We start from the raw sequence: 19,629 nt of genomic DNA, 5'->3' as shown, positions 1-19,629 counted from the left end.
GTGTGTATGTATAAAACAATCTTTTACTTGGTGTTAAATCCTACTGGTTTTAATCCAAGATAAGAGAAAACTCTTATGTAACCAAATTATAAATTTTGACATTATTTTTCTTTGTCCTGTTTAGTCCTGTGGGAGTGTGACGCACAGATGAGACATGGCAGCTGGGAAATCTCTAATGCAGCACTGGATGCATCATGATTATATCCAATGTTTTTCTTTTAATAAACGGTCAAAGATGCCTTTGTCTGGTTTTGTGAATTTTTTTTTTTTATTAAACCAAGATTGCAAGTTTTAAGTGTACGTGCAGACCCTAGCGGACTTTAAAATTGATGTTTTTGTGGTGTTGCTAGTCTATTAGCAGTGTGGGTTTATCATATAAATTTAATGTCTGTTTATTAAACTTACTGGCAAGATTTATTTAAAACAAACTCAAGACATGTTTGAGAGGTCGATAAACGCAGACAGACCTCTGTAACCCAGTAACACCCAGGCTGCTGTCCAGTATCCATTAAGGTCAAGGTGCTATGTTTCTCTTGTTTTATCACTGTTGTTCTATTGGCTGACAGCTACTGCTGGAAGTAGTTCAAAAAGAAAAATAAACCTGCAGTCTGATAAGTGCGGTGGGGTCAATGTGGCTTAGGCTTTTTAGACCATGTTTTGAGGATTTTCTCAGGGATTGTTAGTGTTGTGATTAACTATTAAATTCACATCCTTTTGATGGTCACTAAATACTGTATCACCAGAAATATTTACTGACATGGCAGTTAGCAGCTAAAGTTAAAAACTTGAATATGATCCACAAATCTAAGACTAGGTTTTATGTGTACTTAACATGGGTTGTGTTCCTTTTCAGTCATTTCAAATCATGTACACGTGTCCTAGTTTATTTTAAATGGTACATGTCACAATTAATTTGCCAATGATTTGTTAAATTGAAGATGATTCAGAGACAACCTTGCCATCAGATATCTCCATGTTCCATGATGTCTCAGAAACGCTCAAGTCTTTCTTTGTGCTGTAAGATGACAACGGAACGAAAGAAAGGGAGAATTTTGTGGTGTGCGACCAATGGGCTTGCCTGATGTATTTTTAATGTGCATGAATGATTGATCACTGTATGTAGACACATGCTCCCCCGAGGGGCGGCTGCAGTCCGTCTGGTGCTGTCGGTGCAGACATGAGTGCAGCCAGACCTTCTGCACTGAGCGTGAACACTGTGGAATTAAAGCATCAGTGGGCAATGCAGAGAAACCACACTCTGGTTCGGACGTACCTGCTCTCCAGCTCCGCAATCCCTCTTCCTGCCTCGTGGAGCAGAGAGAATTTCAGGCTTCCATCATTATCCAGATCAACACATGGTCGGAACACCATGGTGACTCTCAGGTAAGCTGATATCTGGCGCCTCCAACTCTATTGGCTGGGACTCCAGGAGCAATTTTAGAGAAGTCCTTAATTAAAACTATTAACATCACTGATTCCATCTAAATACATTGTTTTATACCAACAAAACTATTTTAATGCGTTAAATCAGGAGGAAATAGTGGAATTCATATAAAAAAAAATCATTCAATAAAAGGATCTATGTATTATATGACTAATTTTTTTTTTAAGAAAATTGAAGGCACATGAAATTGAATTTTAGGTTAATATTTATAGTATTTCAATTCAATATTTGTCAAATTAATTTTCATCTAATTATTTTTCAAATTCAGAATAAGTGTAATGCCTACAGCAATGCAATACCCAGAATTAGTAGTTTGTTGAGGTCTGCATTAAACTTCTAAGCTGTACATATGTGTAGACATGTCTTCATCAAAAACTGCTACACACCATGGAGAACCAGGTGGAGAATGCTCTAGAAATCCGAGAAACATTCTTCTTGTGTGGCAACACACCCAAACAGCTCACAGGAAAAAACAACAGCTAAATTACACTGATTATCCAATGACAGCAGCTAATGTTCCAATGGGGTTCTCAAACAGTAATGTGAATGATTGCTATATTTGTAAAAGCAGAGGAAAGATGTAAATTGTTAATGTAAATTATTAGTAATGTATTTTTTTTATTTTATTTTTTATAAATATCTTGTTATATAAAAAATGTTGTATTGTTTGTGAGTCTCAGTTGGTAGGCCTATTGCGTAGTTATCAAAATTCTAACATCTTAAAGTGAAAACGTTCTCTACTTTTCAAGTTTGGCGTCAGTAAGATTTTTTTTAAGAATCTTTGCTGACCAGCCATCTAGATTTAAAATTAGTCAAGTTCAAGTGTTAATATTTAAAACGACTGTTTTCTATTTGAACATATTTTAAAATTAAATGTATTCTTGATATCATAACTGAATTTTCAGCATCTTTAGTCCAGTCCATGGGTCACATGATCATTCAGAAAATCATTAGGTCGTCTGTCGTCAACAGCAACGCTTCGCAGCAGATACTGATCGGTGTTGGTGTTTTGGTGTAAAATACCGCGAGAGCGATGCGAAAGTATGGAGAACTCTCGCGGTACTTTGATGTCGTGCCGATTCGAAAACGCCTTCTTTGCTGCTCATCTCAAAAAACATTTTGTAATATTGAAATCTTTTTTTTATTTATTGTTTTTTTTTTCAAATAACTTATAAACAACTTTCCCCCAAAAAATACTTTTTTTTAACAGAAGGTCTTTATCTTTCTATTCCTTCCGCTTACATAAATATTCTTTTGTTTGATTAACCTCATATCTGTCTGTTTTTGGTCTCCCAGTAAAAGTGAACCTTCCCTGTTCACCCCAGGCCAGAGGGCTGCTTTCGAGGGGCTTTCAAAAAACCACCACCCCCTTTTATGCAAACGTGGTGGCCCATCTCTTCCCTCCTGCAAGACCCCTACTGTGAACACATCGACAACTCAACAGAGCTATCATCAAGTGTATATGCATTTCTCTCAGCCTCTCAGGCCTGTACTAAAGCCTGGACAAACGCTTCCTCGCAGTCAGCGGCGGCCCACGGAGAGAAAAGAGAGGCAGCCCGTAAACCTCGAGACGTTATCTGTCAGGGGAAAGACTTTCCTCCCCACCCGCCATTACCCTGACGGCGCTTCATCATCTCGGTCTCACACACACCAGCTGCATGTGTTCCTGCCTGCAGAGGGCGCTGGGCCGGGGGAAGACCGGGACAGTGAGTCGATTGATGAGGGTTTCATGGATGAGCTGGATAGCAAAGTTAACACACTGAGGGCGAGGCTTCAACAATATCCAAAGAAACCCAAACAGTGTGATATAGAAAAATCACTGACAGGTGAAATGGTACAATTAACATCTTAGTGTAGCATTAAAGCATTTCATATTTTGCGATATCTGAACTAGAAATTGCAAATGTTTACTCTCAAGCAATGTGTGTAAATTATAATATATTTCATTATAATAAAACAAAATTATGATAAAAAATGTTGTGTGTTGATCTATAGAAGGAAATTTCATGATATCCCCACAGGTTGTTAACTACAATACAGGCCTATTGATTCCAATTAAAGCTGTTAAAAATTGACCAAAATATATATTTTTTTATCTAGTACGTACCAGCCGGTGTTCAAAGCTGTCTGCTTGCCTTAGCTTGATTTAAAGCAGTAAGCTTGTAATAATGTTTTTAATTCTAGTGGTACTGGTGGATTTCCGCGGGAGATTCAAGCATGTCTTTGCGTCATTACGTCACATCTGTAAAGAAGAGGCTCGGCTAGTATACGATATATTGAGTCATTACGTCACATCGCGGTGACTGGCAGCCGCACATTCTCCTCAAAACATTGAATTCATCTGCTCTGTGTCAAGGCAACTGGTTCTCATTCCCAGGGCATCATATTGCTTTTGTCACGTCTACCGCACATGGCACACTTTAGCGTCAATATGAGACGCACAGAGCTTTCCACTTACTCCAATGTAGGCCAAACCATGTACAACCATCTGCGGTATTGGACGCCCAGGGCATAGCGAACTGAGTGTTGAAGTAACTGCATAAGTTTGTGGACTACCGGCAAGATGGTGGAATGGGCAAGCAATACTATCTGATTCTGAGCTCTTGTTCACCTGCTCCGAATTTTTTACTTAAAATTTTAATGTGAGTGATTAAAAGGGTTAAAAACGGTAAAGTGAACATTTTTTTTTCAAACATTTAAAGCCCAATCAATGTTTTAACCAAACATGCCAAACAGAAAGATGAAACCTAGATCAGCCGCTACCTCAGGCAAAGCAAACATGGTTACACGCAGATGGATGTTACAACCTGTGGCGGCGAAAAAATTTCCCTTCTACTCCAACGGAAGGTGCAGTGCCTCCTTCAAAGGCAAAAACCTCACAAGATGTGTCTGAAGTTCCAAATGCGGTGCTCGTTGAAGCTATAGAAAAGCTTGCCTCCAGAATCGATCGCTTTGGTGACCAGCTGAGAGAAAGCTCTGTCATAGTGGCTAGACGTGGATGCCACCGAGATTAAAGAGTCCAAGGTCAAGATTCAAGCCATAGAAAAAGAAATGCCCCGTCTCTTAAAGGAAAACGAAGAGCTGAAAGATAAAATCACGGAGTTGGAGTTTTACAAGAGACGCCGGAACCTTAAAATACATAGGTTGAAAGAAAAAGTTGACGTAAACATCCGAGACGTGATCAAGAGCATCCTTTCCAAATTAGTGCCGCAATGGCAGCATTCATCAATGGATTCGGTAGTCGATACTGTGCACCGCATAGGGAGAAAAGAAAAGGGGAGAGACCGTCAGGTTATTATCCAATTCGCCATGAGATTCCATCTGGAAGCTGTCTAAAAACTCAAAGATTTGCAAAGATCTGCAGTAGCACCTTTCACAGTACAAGTTGAGAGTTGGATCCAGATCTAAGGGGTGGAGATGGGTAGGATTAGGGATCAGGGGGTGGAGATGATTAGGGGTGGGGTTAGGGATCAGGGGGTGGAGATGGGTAGGATTAGGGGTGGGGTTAGGGATCAGGAGGTGGAGATGGGTAGAATTAGGGGTGGGGTTAGGGATCAGGGGGTGGAGATTTGAAATTAGATGGGTTCCATTTTTACTGGACAATGATCTACAAGCATAATTTCAGTCCTCACAACATCCCTTTGTGGAACTGTATGTCGTATTTAGGAAAAAGTCCTTATTCTACAAAAAATGGTGAGAGAATGGAAAATGGTCTGTGATGCATATTTTAGATAAAACTGGATACTCATTTGAGACTGTCCTTTGAGACTTTCTGTTTAAAATTTTATTTATTTGACAGAAACAGTATGATAACATCAAAGCAATCCCACATTCTATAATTTAGATTTATTTCAGCGCATCCCAAGTAATGTAACCCCCTTAAGATTTTAAGAAACATCTTAAATTTCCAGTTTCACCAAAAGCAAAGGAAATACATTTAAACATTTTGAATGGAGTTTATCCATCAATCCATCATCATAATTTTTAGGATGTCGATTTGGTTTTGCCTATACCTTTTGGGAGGACTTGCATGGTTATTCCCTAATATTTAAGATGTACCTGTACTAAAGGCATATGTAATATTTGGTATCTTTATGAAAGATAAAATGCTTGGTTTGGCAGTTAACACATTTATTGTTCTTGGGAAATTCTTTTACCACAAGAATAGATTCCTGATAACACTTTCAAATTTTTAATGTTTTTCATAAAAAATGTGTCATTACTTCTTATCGCTAAAAAGAATGCCTGATCTTCTCGACTTTGATAGAAGATGTGAAACTTTATGAAAACCCCAACCCCCTTTTTTTCTTTTTTTTAAGTGTTTTGCTGCTTGTCTGTTGTCTGAGACATTTCTGTGTTGTACTTGACCATTTTTGGTTGTTCTTGTTGTTGATACTGTTCACATACAGTATAATGTGGCGGTGACACTGTTTATTCTGTTATAAATATGATTACTGATTCATCTGCTGTTGGGGAGAGGCTTCCGGGAGGGATATAGTTAACGGGGAGGGGCTTAAGACGAAAAGGAGCGAGAGAGAGAGAGAGAGAAACTGAAAGCGGTGCGGAGAAAAAAAGTATTCTGTTACATCTCTATTTGGGCGTTCATGTTGTTTTTGGGGGACAGTTAAGGGAGAACTCCTGGTAATTTTTAAGTTAATCTTGATCCTTATAGCTTTGTGAGTACTATTGAAAACAAATTGGTGCTTGTAACACAGAGCTGCTACAGCTAATGCCCAGAGCTCCCACTCAGCTAAAACGGCAGTTATGGGGGCATGTACATAAAGAGTGTATTTGTGCCTCTTAACAGACACAAAATGCAATTAAAATGTCTGTCCAACATGAACAGGACCCTTACAATAGAACAAGATGCGTTTAGCAACTTAGCCATTGTTTACATCCACCTAAATAGTGTTTTAGACGGCTAGCTGTAGAGCGCTGAAGTCCCGTGGGAACTGTAATTAGCCGTAAGAAAATAGCAGTGTGTGTGCAGGCGAGGAGCGTATCAAGAGTGAAGATTGGTGCTCACAAGTGAAGAAGAAATGGTTCGCGTTTGTGCCGTTCCGAATTGTGGCAACAAAATGCGAAAATATAAAAACTTAAATTTTCATCGTCTTCCTCTCCGTGATCGCGAGATTCTGCCATTGTGGCTAGATGTTCTTCAACTTGATGTGAAAACTCCCATACAAATACTACGCGCTAAAGATTACCGCGTTTGCAGCGAACACTTTGACAAGGATGATTACACAAACACAGCACATCGGGGCCGGTTGAAGAAAAATGCCATTCCCTGGACGAAGACGGGAGCAGCCACTGTGGAGGGAACGTTAAATGTAATAAAAACTTTATTTATCCTTTCATTTGGGCACACACGGCTTGAGGAAAATATAATTGTTTTGTAGTCTTATTTGCAAAACTTTAATTATTTCCCTAGCCTTTAATGTCTTCAATTATATTTCTGTAACTAAGAGCTAATTTCTATGAGAATACAATGGACTTGCTAGAGAGAATAAAGTGGGTGGGAGGGTGAGGGGCTATTTTCCCAGAGAAGTCATGTCAAATGACGTCTCTGGGAAAATACTGTCCGAATGACCACACGAAAGGATAGATATATACAAATAGCAAATATTTCTGTGTTATGCAGTTGAATAACTCCCACCTGCAAACTCCCTCATAGCACACACCCATAGTACAGGCCTACATCACGGAGACGTCTATTTGAAGTGTGTGTTTACATATGGAAGAGTGATTGCTCACCTGCAATATGTCTATTGGAAGCTTCCTGTCAGATGTCAAATAGACGTTTAGAAGATGTCTTGATTTAGAATCCATGTTAAACTGACATGTTAAAGGGACGCTCCACCCATTTGCATTAAGCTTTCTCTTGTTTGAAACCCAGTTATACTATTGAATGTTCGTGCAACACTCTCTATCTAGCAGCCCTCACTCGTCCTGCTCGCCACAGTAAACATGATGAATGGCGACTGTAGAACGCAAAAGCCGAATCCCGGACATTTTGTGTGATCTCGAAACACATTTTCGGGCAGACTCATCACGGAGATTCACTAGTAGCCTAGACTTGTTGTTTATCTCCTGCGCTCTGTTACCGGTAGGCGTGGCCTCCTAGGGCAGTGAAGCAAGTGCATTCGGGGAGTTGTTGTCTTTCATCCACATAAGCCAAAAATACATTTTTCTGGCTTTTCTCAGTCTAGAAAGCTCCAAATTCAAAAATAGTTTCTTCATTTCTTCTACACATTCATCTGTCCAGAGTTTACAGTTTGTAAACAGCAGATGCTTTCCAGATGAAGAAATCTTTAACAGACACCTTGCAGACATGTGTGCTATCTGGGCTGCTATTTACCTTTTTCCAGCTACAACTGAGTTCCCATGGGACTTCAGCGCTCTGCAGATAGCCGTATAAAACACTATTTAGGTGAATTTAAACAATGTCTAAGTTGCTAAACACATATTGTTGTCATGTAAGGGCCCTGTTCATGTTGGACAGGCATTTTAATTGTATTTTGTGTCTGTTAAGAGGCAAAAAGACACTCTTTATGTACATGCCCCCCTAACTGCCGTTATAGTTGAGTGGGAGCTCTGGGCATTAGCTGTAGCAGCTCCTTGTTGCAAGCACCAATCCGTTTCGGGTTGTTTTTTCTATAATGATGAAGATTAACTGACTATTTTATCCCGGAGTCGACTCGGATGCGGAGTTACCCAGTGCCTGCGTGACTCGCCATAAACATTAATGGAGAGAAATAACTCCGACTATAGAAAAAAAAAGAAAGAAAAAAGGTGCGATTAACTGAGAAAGTTGGTAGCACCAGTTCAACCACTGGAAAAGTTAGTCTGGAGCCCTGTGGATGTTCCGTCAGTTCAACTAGGATGGTTCACATCACAACACAAAAGTCTGTGTGCTTGTCTGATTCGGAGATTTCGTCCAGGAGAAATTGCCATTGTTGAAATTCTCTGCAGCAGACGGACTCTATCTGTGTCCGTAGGCCGTAGCGAGAGCACATGCACAGCAGTCCGCCTCAGCTCGAGCCAGTCCGGGCAGCCGCCTCCGGTTCCTCCATCAGCCTCAGCTGCTCTTCACTATACTGCGGCTCGTAAAGATAGCCACGAACATCGGATCCGAGCAGCAGCATTTCAAAATCCTCTTCTTCCATATCATGTTTAGTTTATTCCGACATTGTCATACTTCCACTATCTCCACAGCGCTTGTTAGCTTAGCTTCCAAACAAGATGGCTAATGTTTGTAGTCTCTAAACATTTGAATGAAATGTGACTTCCTGCTTATTATGACGCAAAATTACGATTTTTACGTCACAATAAAGCAGGAAGTAAAACGCTTAAATCCTTATTTCTCCCATCTCAAGGGAAAATAAGGGAATAAACCATGACCATTCAAAAATATGACTGGGTTTCTAAAGATACAAAGCTTAATGCAAATGGATGAAGTGTCCCTTTAAAAATTGCCCAGAGTTCTTTTTGCATATGGCAAAATGTTGACAATTATTTTACACCTAAATTATTAACTAATTATTTGGAGTAATGTGTTTTTGTGTCGTCTTGAATTACACAGAGTGAGGCTCAGAAGGAACTCGAGTCACAGAGGGAACACAACCCAACAACAAGTATGTGTCCCTGTAACCACTGCACAATTAGTCGACTTTTACTAGTTCTACTTGTAATAATAACTAGGGCTGGTTATATATATATATGTGTGTGTGTGTGTGTGTGTGTGTGTGTGTGTATGTGTGTATGTGTGTATATATAATATATATATATATATATATGTCTACAAATTGCCATAATTATCTTCAGTCCACCAATAGTGATAGATCAGTATTAGAACTTGAGATCGGTGATTGTATGCTTTATGCCGTAGGCACTGGTCAAATATACAAAGTATACTTTGAGTGGAAAGCTCTGCGTATGTCATATTGACGCTAAAGGGTGCTATGTGCGTTGGTAGTAGACGCCAACGGACTTGACAAAAGCATAAGTATATGATGCCCTGGGAATGAGAACGAGTTGGCATTATCAAGGCACAACCCATGCAAAGTAGATAATTCTGCGAATATCTCCAATTGCAGATTTGAACAGAGATGGCAACAAAGAGGAAAAACGAAAACAACGACGGATTGCAGCTTTAAGCTTTTATCTGACATTTTATCACAGTCTCGAATTTAGGTTAAAATGCCAATTGGTTATTGGTCATTTATGCAGTTTAGCAGCTCATTTGATTTATTCTATTTAACTTTTTACTCTTATTATCCTTGTTCACTTAGGTGCCAAATTCGGAGTCCCCACACCAGCCGTTTGTATAATGTGGGTCCACGGTCACAAACTCTCCAGTAGTGGGTCACTAAAAAGAGGTAAATGGCTAATATCTTAGACGTTTGCATTCACGCTTACTCAATCGAAGATATTTTATACAGCCTCCTTGGTTTTATACACTTGAATTAAAGTAGCATTTTCTTTAGACAGAGGTCATGACCACTACTAGATATAAGCTGACCAATATTACTTCTCTGATGGTAGCTTTGGTTTGGTCATGCCATGGTTTCTCACGTACACTTGACTAAAGTAACAGTACATTAAAGGGGTGGTTTACTGTTTTTTTCTTTGCATGATTGTGTTTATGGGTTGCAATATAACACGTATTCGTGGTTTTTCTTTTTTTTAAAGTCTTATTTTTCATAAATTTCACCTTTATTGTAAGGTCTGCTCTGTCATTTGAAAGACTGGTTGACTTCCCGATTCTATGAAACCACTCCCTCAGAAAATGCCTCCCTCAGTAAAATGCGCTGCACAGAGAGCTATGATTGTAATTTTCAGGAACATAATCAAACAAATTGTATCCATCGTTGGCAAACTACGACGTCCACGGGAAGCCCGAACACAGAAGACCTGATAGCTTGATGAACGTAACACACTCGATGAATCGCAGAAATAACAGATTAAAATAAACAAGTCAGATGGGAAAATTTAAATTTTTCATTTTGCTGCATAATAATTCTGCTCACCAAGAGTTGCCCAATAATTGTGCACACATAGATATTCTCCTAAAAAGCCAACTTCACTTTTGCTTCTTTAAATATTCAGGATTGAGGTTTATTAACATTTTGGATGGACTGAGTGGAGTGTCGTTTTTCAATAATAAAAAGAATCCTCAAAAATACAACTTGCCTAATAATTTTGCACGCAGTGTACAATACAATAACATCAAATGCTCGAAGATTGAATAAAAGATGTACCTGACTCAGGAAATATATAATTAGCCCTGAATAATCTCATTACAAATTGCCCCGAGACGCTTCTTTATATACTCAGATAGACCAAGAAACCTATATCCTAACAGTATGAATTTGCATTCACCACTGTCTCCAGTTTATACTTTTTTTGTAAACACCATTAGAGTGGGTGTGGATTAGGATTATACCGAGGTGAGACTTGCACCTTAAATGGTGATGATACTAATTTCACAAGAGAGAGTTCAAATGTTAATTTCCTTTGTTTTCTCAGAGAGTTGCCCTCTCTTCCAGTTATTCCAATCTTATAATGACATCACTCTACACTTCAACCTCTCTCTCATCAGATTTTCTTTCCTGTTTATTGCTCGGGCCCCCTATAAATACTCTCTGAAGCTGCAGCTCAAATCAGTCACTTGTTCACACAATTGCTATTTTCTACATGGTGAATGGCCCCTAGTACACTATAAAGGGGACGATTCAGACAGTGTAAATATCCTTTCCATTGGGATGAATGTAGTCTGCTCCGATCCAGAGACAAGATAGCACAGAGCGGATCGTATGTGTTGTACACATCAATAGAGAGCGAGAAGATTAAACACAATTTGCTGATGTTTCAACACTGCAAAATTTATGTGGAATGGAAATACCCTGCAAGTTCTCCACCTAGTGTTGATGAACCCACAATTACAATTACATACAAATTATTTACATTTTATAAACCTTACACATTCAACATAGTGTTAGCCTACTAGTGCTGTCAATGTTTCACAGATTTAGGGATTTATAAAATACATATTTGAATCTGTCACAAATGTGTGAGTTGACGCAGACCAGAAAACATAATATGAGCCATTTGAATTCTGCACTGAATGCTTTATTTTAAACTAGTGATATGAAGCCAGGAAAAACACATATGAATTTAATTCATTATTAATTCATTATTCAACACACTGAATAATGCTGCGTGTTTAATGCATAGACTGGTTTCATGGCACTTTAGTGGGAAAATATGCCTGTAATATTTGTTTGCATGGTTGTATTACATTTTTATTATAAACATTATGCAATCACAACTGAAATTAAAAGCAGCTAGTAGTCGTCAAATGAAATTTCTTTGACTGGTTTTTTTTTTTTTGTGAGCCTCAAGCTTCTTTTTTATCTCGGATATTTTAATGAACCTGTTCACAAAAAACAGTCTTAATCAGTATGAAAACAAAGTATCAAAATGAACTGTTGAATGTGTGAAGTGCTCAATTCATTCACTCGCTCGCGCCCGCCCACCGCTAGTTGTGCGCATCTCCCACAATGCACCGCTGCACTTAGAAAGGGAAGTGCTTTCGCGGTAGAGTCAGCTAGTCGACCCAGCTAGTTCAACCAGCTAGTGATCCTGCTCTAGCAACTTTTTCCGCTATTTAGTTTTTTTTTTTTAAAACAGAAGCGACCCACCGTGCATCACACAGGAGTTGTATATCGGCTGTGTCGCGAGAGGGATTGTTGAAAGAATACGTCGAGCGCTTTAAAGTGAGTATTTTAACTGTTCGGAAAGGTGGCCCGCGTGTTGTTTATCGTCTGTGCAGAGATTCGCTGCAGAAACATGCATGCCCTGCAGTATTTTACCTTTATACGCTCCGTTCGGGCTGCGACTTTCTTTGAATGCATATTTTAAAGACATGTGACAGAGTATTTAATTTTTGCGTTCCCATCGAATAGTGAGCTAAGGACAAAAGAACGGCGCTTTATCATAAAAAGGGAATTAATGCAATTTTGAAGAAATTGATCATGTATGATGATCAGCCAGCATTGGTATTAGCTAAAGGTGCTTGTTTATAATCCTGAGACTCCATGTTATGTGCAGCTGTGGACTAAAATCCATTGTGTAGGCTGATGTTTTGAAATATTTGAATTATATAAAATATTGCAGAAACGTTGATATTTTCATCCGTAAAACTGTGGATATATAAGGATATATCTATTATTTGTTGTTGTTTTGCCACACATGGGATAAGTTATTTGCAACAATGTTTGCGTGGTAATTAATTGTATTATTTTGAATAAAATAGAATGATAGAATTATACACAATTTATTTATGATACAATGTGTTATTCATTTATAAATATGTATTTCCCCCCAGGCAAATTTGTTTGAAAAATAAACCATTAAATGACACTTTCTGGAGAGTTTTGTGCAAAGAAATTGAGTCTTAAATGATATATGAAAAACTGCAAGGTTAAAGGTGCCATATGGAATAATTGAGGTAAAAATATCCGAAAAATGAGCTACACAAATCAAAAGAATGAGAAGAAATAAGTGCAATGATGTCATTAAAAAACTGACAAGTTATAGTGCTGCCGAGATATAACCTAAATTAGCATGCTAAATTACTAGCCCCGGCCCGGCAGTTGACGTAATACCAGTTTCGGCCATGGGCTTTTCTGTGCATGACAAAACAGATGTGGCGTGAGAGTGTGTGAAAAGTTGTGTGTCTCACGGTGAATTTGTGAGTTGGCAGCTCTGAAAGGCGCTAGCTTGGTCCACATCAGGGAATGCTGTCTGTCAAATTAATTCAAACTAATGAAAAAAATGTAACATGAACAAAACGAATACCATAAACTAAAAATGCCTGGGCTTTAATTTTCCCATATCGTCGAAATGCACCGGCTTGTCTATGAGACAGCCTTTATAATTTAGAATTGAGATGTTGTTCATTTAGTCTCTAATCTCTGAAAATCTCCAAATGATCCACGTGAAACTGCAGTCTTGCAACCTTTTACTATCGTGTCAATTGATTTGATTAATATGCGCGAAAGAGACATGCAACACAGCGCTCGCCCGTGTTGTTTGAAGACATGAGTGCGCATTTTTGAGGTATTTTTCTGGAGGTATACTGCCCCCATCTGGTATGGAATATGGTGTATGATTTGATTTTTTTTATCCCAGAGGGCACCTTTAAGAGCATATAGGCTACTTTGCATTGTTGTAGTATCAACATGTATGGGGTATTTTGCATTTACATTACTGTTATCAGTCATGTACTGATTAACTCAAATAAATGGTTGATTTGATTTCTATTAGCTATAAAATACTAAAAAATAAAATCAATCTATCCCTTGTGGAAAGGTTGCTTGGTAGCTAAAAGTAGGTCTAGCAAGTCTTATTTCATGTAATTCACACAGATCAAACACATCTATGCTGAAAGAATAGATTGCTAGTTTATTTTGAGTTGCCAGCTAGCAGGAGTTCTCTTGGAAGTTTGCTGATAATCCGGTGTCTGAAGTAAAATGCTCAAAACATCTCCTGAGAAAAATACCAAGTCTTGGTTATTAAATTTTGGGTTAGTCTTATTTTCCTTACCTTGCCATTCAAGGCCAGGGCACTTTTTGTACTTTTCTTGAACTTTTTGTGCGCTTCCACATCCCGTGTAACTACGGATCTCCCAGTAACATATTGATGCGTACTTTTATCCGTGTCATCTAGATGCGCATACACGAGCGGTGCGGGATCGTGGTCGACTGACGACATAAGCAGCTGAAGAATAAAGCCGTTTTTAAAAATTGAATTATGTATTTAAAAGTTGCAAAACAAAATCTTACACTGGGAAATACTTGGGGGGACAAAACTCAAGACATGTCCCCGACTCCCCGCGTATAATGGTTCCTACGCCCCTGGGTTTGCCAAGTAAAGTGTAAATACTCAATGTTACCATCCCCTTTCAACAGTACTGTCCCCTTTTTTTCCCGCAGCGTTGGTTCCAGGAGTATTTTTTTTTTCCCATGGCGATTAAATTAAAAACTTCGTTAAAGAGTTTAACGCCATGAACCAAGCAACGAGGTGAATCATAATATTACAAACTTTGATTTTGAAGCAAAGAAGGTTGAAATGAAAAATGAAAATCAGACAAAATGACAAGTACATAAACTAAGACTTTGTTTACTTAACGGCTTTAGTGACGGAACAAGCTTTACGGTGATAATAGGAAATTAAAGTAACAAAGATTGTTTTGTTTTACAGCAGCTCTAGAATAAAGTTATTTCTTCTATTACAATCCCATGAAGCATTGCGAAAAGCTTAATCGAAGGGTTAGTGCATCTAAAAACGAAATTTCTGTCATTAATTACTCACCCTCATGTTGTTTCAAACCCGTAAGACATTCGTTTATTTTTGGAACTCAAATTAAGCTAATTTTGATAATATGAGAGCTTTCTGCCCACAATGCACACCCATCATACCAGGTGTAATTGTAAACAGGGCCTCCAGTTTTGTTTTCTGCCACTTTAGTAGAATGGCGGTAAAAAACACTGAAAGTGATTTCAACGATAACGTTTCTCCGTGTCGTTATAGTTGTGGTGAGGACTCTGCTATTCTTTTTAATTTAGAATGATTTTTAAAACTTTATTGGTGTTAGTCTGGGCCTTTAATAATGTAATAATTTCCCACATTTAGGAGCGAAGTCTGGCCCCTCACCCTCTACAGAGGCAGTTTCACACCTGGACTCTACGTCTGCATTGGGTGTCCTTATGGCCAGTGAGGATTTCCCAGGACATCTCACTGGAGATGCAGCTGTTGTAGAAGAGAAGCTTGATTCAGTGGAGCCATTCAAGCTGGATGCCACTGAAGCAGGTGTGGATGAGCCAAACCCTCAAAGCAGCCTGATGGAGCAGGAGGAAGAAGAGGAGATGGAGAAAGATCTGGATTTAAAACCTGATATGGACCAAGAAAACAGTCCAGAAAAGGATAGTCCAACCAACCAGGATGAAGAAGAAAATTGTGTACAGGGACATTGTGAACAGAAGGATGCTACAGAACTGATGAAGAACGAAGACAAGAACAATGCAGAGAACATGGCAGAGTTATCACATGAGCTTGTGATTGCTAAAGTTGAGGACTTCACGAATGAAATGGCAATAGATGTGGACCAGACTGAGGATCGGGATGGGAAGATGGAGGTTGATAGACCAGAAGATGCAGGTTGGTGTGATCTTGATGCTTTAACGTTTGTTGAGATGAGTTGCTAACCTTTTATTTATATTGATTGATATGTTACACATTTTTTATTTAACAGTAAAATTGTTGGCTAAACCAATAAAAAGTGAGAGAACTGAACCTTCTGCCACGGTAAGCAAAATTATTATGTTTACCATTGAATTTCATTTGATAATCCTTTGGAGAAGTACATTCCTTACACTAAAACACTCTTCATCTAAATCCAGCCAACACATTCAGTGGTAAACACTGAGTTGAAACCCCAAGTGGCCCATCCCTCCACTGCATTACCAGTGAAGGTGAAGGATGAGCCAATGGATGAGGAGTACGAGAAAGCGTCGACACATCTGCAGCCAGTGGGAAACATTAAAGATGAACCCGACAGCGCAGCTGTGAGTTTCACCTGTGATTTACGTCTTTTATTTTTTTGTAAAGGGGTAACAAAGGTTGAGCAATATTCTAAATCATGACATGCCTATATATAGTGGTGTAACATTTATAGAACAGTAATTGCCCACATAAACCCACCCTGTATTCAATTCACATATATACATAATGTACATTATTTATATATATGTATATTAGTGCTGTCAAACGATTAAAATATTTAATCGCATTAATGTCATAGTTAACTCGCGATTAATCACATATTTTTATCTATTCTAAATGTCTCTTGATTTCATTTTGTCCCATTATTTTTTTTCCTCATTTTAATGCTCTTATCAACATGGTAAAATGGATGCCCAAATGAGTGTGTGCCTGTTATTTTGTTTCTGGTCTAGCTAGATCCGCTTGCGCATTGGTCGACGAAGCAACAAAACGTCCTCCTCGTGCGGCGCAAGCGATTGAAATGAATGGGTTTCATTGCGCAGCGCACGCATGCCGCGTCCTGTTGCAAAAGCATGTGAAAAAACTACAAAGTTTGCTAGGCCAAAAAGACTGTTAATCGCGCGATAAAAAATGACGCCGTTAAAATGGGTTTGCGTTAATGCCGTTAATAACGTATTTATCTGGCAGCCCTTATATATATATATATATATATATATATATTTATAATATATATACATATATATATTAGGGCTGCCAGTTTAACATGTTATTAACGGCGTTAAAGCAAACCCATTTTTACGGCGTTAATTTTTTTTATCGCGCGATTAACAGTCTTTTTGGCCTAGCAAACTTTGTAGTTTTTTCACATGGTTTTGCAATCCATTTTTGATCCATTTCGGTGTCTCGCGCTCGTTATCCACTCAAAGCCGGCTCGCAAGCCCAAACGTGTGTTTGCGGCGTGCCTGTTGTTTTGTTTACGGTCTAGATCCGCTTGCGCTTTGGTCGAAAAAGCAAAACAAAACGTCCTCGCGCGGTGCAAGCCATTGAAATGAAAGGGTTTCAGAGCGCAGCGCGAGGACGTTTTGTGCCGCACACACTCGTTTCGGCTTGCGAGCCGGCCAAATAGTAACATTACTTTTGAGTGGATGACGAGCGCGAGACGCCGAAATGGATGCCCTAAAATTCTGAATGGAAAGTTTACTTTTAAAAAGTTGCCATATTGCCCCATTGACAAGACCAAGTGATCTGTGTTTTGTCGTTGTGAACTGAGCGATCATCATCGCAGCACGTCCAGTCTGAAACACCACTTGAAACACCACGTCTCCGCCCCCTTGACAATGTTAGGGCCTCGTCAGTATTTCTTTCACCCTTTTATTGATACAGTGTTACATTGTGTGAGAGATTATTTATAGGCTATATATTCCAATGTTATTTTCAATAATGATTTTTCCACTTTTCCATGTTGATAAGAGCATTAAAATGAGAAAAAAATTATGTAACAAAAAGAAATCAAGAGACATTTAGAATAGATAAAAATGTGCGATTAAACGCGGGTTAACTATGACATTAATGCGATTGATCGCGATTAAATATTTGAATCGTTTGACAGCACTATATATATATGTACAGTATGTATGTGAATTGATAACAGGGTGGGTTTATGTGGACAATTACTGTTCTATAAATGTTACACCTATATATAGGCATGTCTTGATTTAGTCTTTAGCACATAATTGTAATATGAATAATTGTGATTAATAATTTAATTGAATTTAATTGGGGGGAAAAGGCTAAATATACAGTCTCTTATGCTCACCATGGCTGCATTTATTTGATACAGTAAAAACAGTAATGTTGTGAAATGTTACAATTTAAAATAGTTTTTCATACTTAAACATTTTAAAATGTAATTCCTCTGATCAAAGCTGAATTATTCAGCATCATTACTTCAGTCTCCATATATCAGTGTCACATGATCCTTCAGAAATCATTCTAATATGTTGATTTGCTGCTATTGTAATCTGATATTGTTTTAATCACTAATGTTGAAAACAGTTTGTGCTGCTTAATATTTTTGTGATAATAGTGCTGCATTTTATTTCAAGAGGCGATGAAAATATGCGTTTGTTTTGAACACCATTGTGTTCTTGCTTTCAGGATTCTAACCAGACACCTGATGCGATCAAAATCAGCGCAGTGTTCTCTGTAGGAGGTAATGCCACAACTCTAAAAATATGTTATGATATTTTGCTACCTGGGTGAATAGGGAAAGTTACATCCTATATTTTTTTACTTATTCCTCTTCATGTGACTGCAGCTCCAACAGTCGACCCAGCAAAGGCCACAATAGGTCCTACACTATCCCTTCGTCCTCTGGCCCCAGCCAATCCAGTTGGTGTGGTCTGCACAGGATGTCACAAAGTCCTGCTAAAGGGACAGACGGCGTTCCAGCGCAAAGGCTGTCCTAAACTCTACTGCTCACCTCAGTGTCTCTGCAGCACCTCCACCATGGTGGTCAAGATACCTCAGAAGAAGCAATGTTACCACTGCCTCAAGTATGCATACATTAAAACCTTTAGATTTACATTTTTAAATTTGCATTACATTTGATGTTTATGCTTTTGCATTTAAAAATGACTTCCAAAGCATTCAAATACTTTGTTTTTTAATATGAACTAGGCCTGTCTTAAGTGGCATTTTTGTTGACATTTACTCAAGCCCCGTCCACACTATTGCATTTTTCACTAGAGCTTTTGCTACGTTTGCACCTCTCGTCCAGACTAAAACGGAAAAAACGAAGACCTAGAAATGGAGAAGTTTAGAAACGCTGCATCTCCGTTTTGCATTTTGAGTCTCCGGAGGGCGTTTTAGTGTAGACGGAACAAAACAGGAGTTTAGAAACGATGACGCAGAGACTCACGTTCTGCTCTATGATTGGGTGTCATCAGTCATGACGTGTCCTTCCCTGATTCGTCAGCCACTGTTTACACCGGCACGCACATGCCCAGTGTTGGTGAATGGTCACGTGATCCGCGTTTCAGTCGTTTTAATATGGACGGAGATCAATTCTAATACTCAGATAAAACGCTGGTGTGGATGGAGATTGTATTTGTTTTAATTCTCAGTTTTTAAACCAAAACGCAGTAGTGTGGACGGGGCCTCACCCTCATATCATTCTAAATCCATACGACATTTGTTCGTCTTCGAAACGCAAAGGAAGATATTTTTAATGAAATCTGAATTTGTGCATCAAAACATTCATAACGAGATTATGATATTATAAAACGTTATGAATTGAGCATTTTAATCCAAGTCTTGATTGCTTTAATTAGTGAACATACATGGAGCATTTAAATTTGGTCATGAAGGCTCAACTACGCAAACCAAGTTTTTTTTTTTCTCGCGCTTCAAGCAGGTATGGTTGAGCTTCTATTTATGTTTGCTGATCTAACGAAGTCTAAATTAAATGTGTTACTTTCATAATAGAAAGTATCGTGTCTTCAGAACACTTGGATTAAACAGCATGTTTTTTATGATCTCTATGAACGTTTTGAAGCATCAGAGTTTTGTGAAAATAGACTTTTAATCGAGGGAACAAAATCTCTTAATCTTACGGG

The 19,629-nt window shown here is 38.6% G+C and overlaps 3 protein-coding genes across 4 annotated transcripts in view; all 3 read left to right on the top strand.

The window, feature by feature from the left end:
• The window catches only part of sfpq (splicing factor proline/glutamine-rich), a 31,949-nt gene extending 31,711 nt beyond the window's left edge, over positions 1-238 (top strand). Inside the window, exon 12 of the transcript XR_005623857.2 lies at positions 125-238. The gene's annotated coding sequence lies outside the window, so the exon portion shown is untranslated. The remainder of the gene's footprint in view (positions 1-124) is intronic.
• Positions 239-1,077: 839 nt separating this feature from the next.
• Positions 1,078-3,376, top strand: LOC148970987 (uncharacterized). The gene is made up of 2 exons (XM_089123167.1): positions 1,078-1,383; positions 2,741-3,376. The coding sequence occupies exons 1-2, from the start codon at positions 1,178-1,180 to the stop codon at positions 3,294-3,296; spliced, it is 762 nt and encodes a 253-aa protein (XP_088979293.1). The 5' UTR covers positions 1,078-1,177; the 3' UTR covers positions 3,297-3,376.
• A 2,632-nt stretch (positions 3,377-6,008) lies between these two features.
• Positions 6,009-19,629, top strand: part of LOC120485171 (zinc finger MYM-type protein 4) — a 32,125-nt gene continuing 18,504 nt past the window's right edge. Inside the window, exons 1-8 of one of the 2 annotated variants that reach the window (XM_039680743.2) lie at positions 6,009-6,774; positions 9,027-9,078; positions 9,736-9,822; positions 15,143-15,667; positions 15,762-15,814; positions 15,910-16,074; positions 18,170-18,224; positions 18,330-18,567. In XM_039680743.2, coding sequence (XP_039536677.2) covers positions 6,484-6,774; positions 9,027-9,078; positions 9,736-9,822; positions 15,143-15,667; positions 15,762-15,814; positions 15,910-16,074; positions 18,170-18,224; positions 18,330-18,567 — 1,466 coding nt within the window. In that variant the 5' untranslated portion in view covers positions 6,009-6,483. Of the gene's footprint in view, positions 6,775-9,026; positions 9,079-9,735; positions 9,823-12,031; positions 12,223-15,142; positions 15,668-15,761; positions 15,815-15,909; positions 16,075-18,169; positions 18,225-18,329; positions 18,568-19,629 lie in introns of those variants that run through there. The other variant, XM_039680744.2, reaches the window with a different exon arrangement.

This window comes from Pimephales promelas, chromosome 18 (genome assembly GCF_988280905.1).
Source record: "Pimephales promelas chromosome 18, fPimPro1.hap1.1, whole genome shotgun sequence".
Lineage (NCBI taxonomy): Eukaryota > Metazoa > Chordata > Actinopteri > Cypriniformes > Leuciscidae > Pimephales > Pimephales promelas.
Note: the sequence above shows the minus strand (reverse complement) of the source record. Positions and strands in the feature narration are given on the sequence as shown.

Excerpts from the sequence above, each read along its gene's own strand:
- LOC148970987 (XM_089123167.1), top strand. The coding sequence starts at position 1,178 with ATGAGTGCAGCCAGACCTTCTGCACTGAGCGTGAACACTGTGGAATTA. Across the intron at positions 1,384-2,740 it reads AACACCATGGTGACTCTCAG|TAAAAGTGAACCTTCCCTGT; the intron begins GTAAGCTGATAT and ends TTGGTCTCCCAG.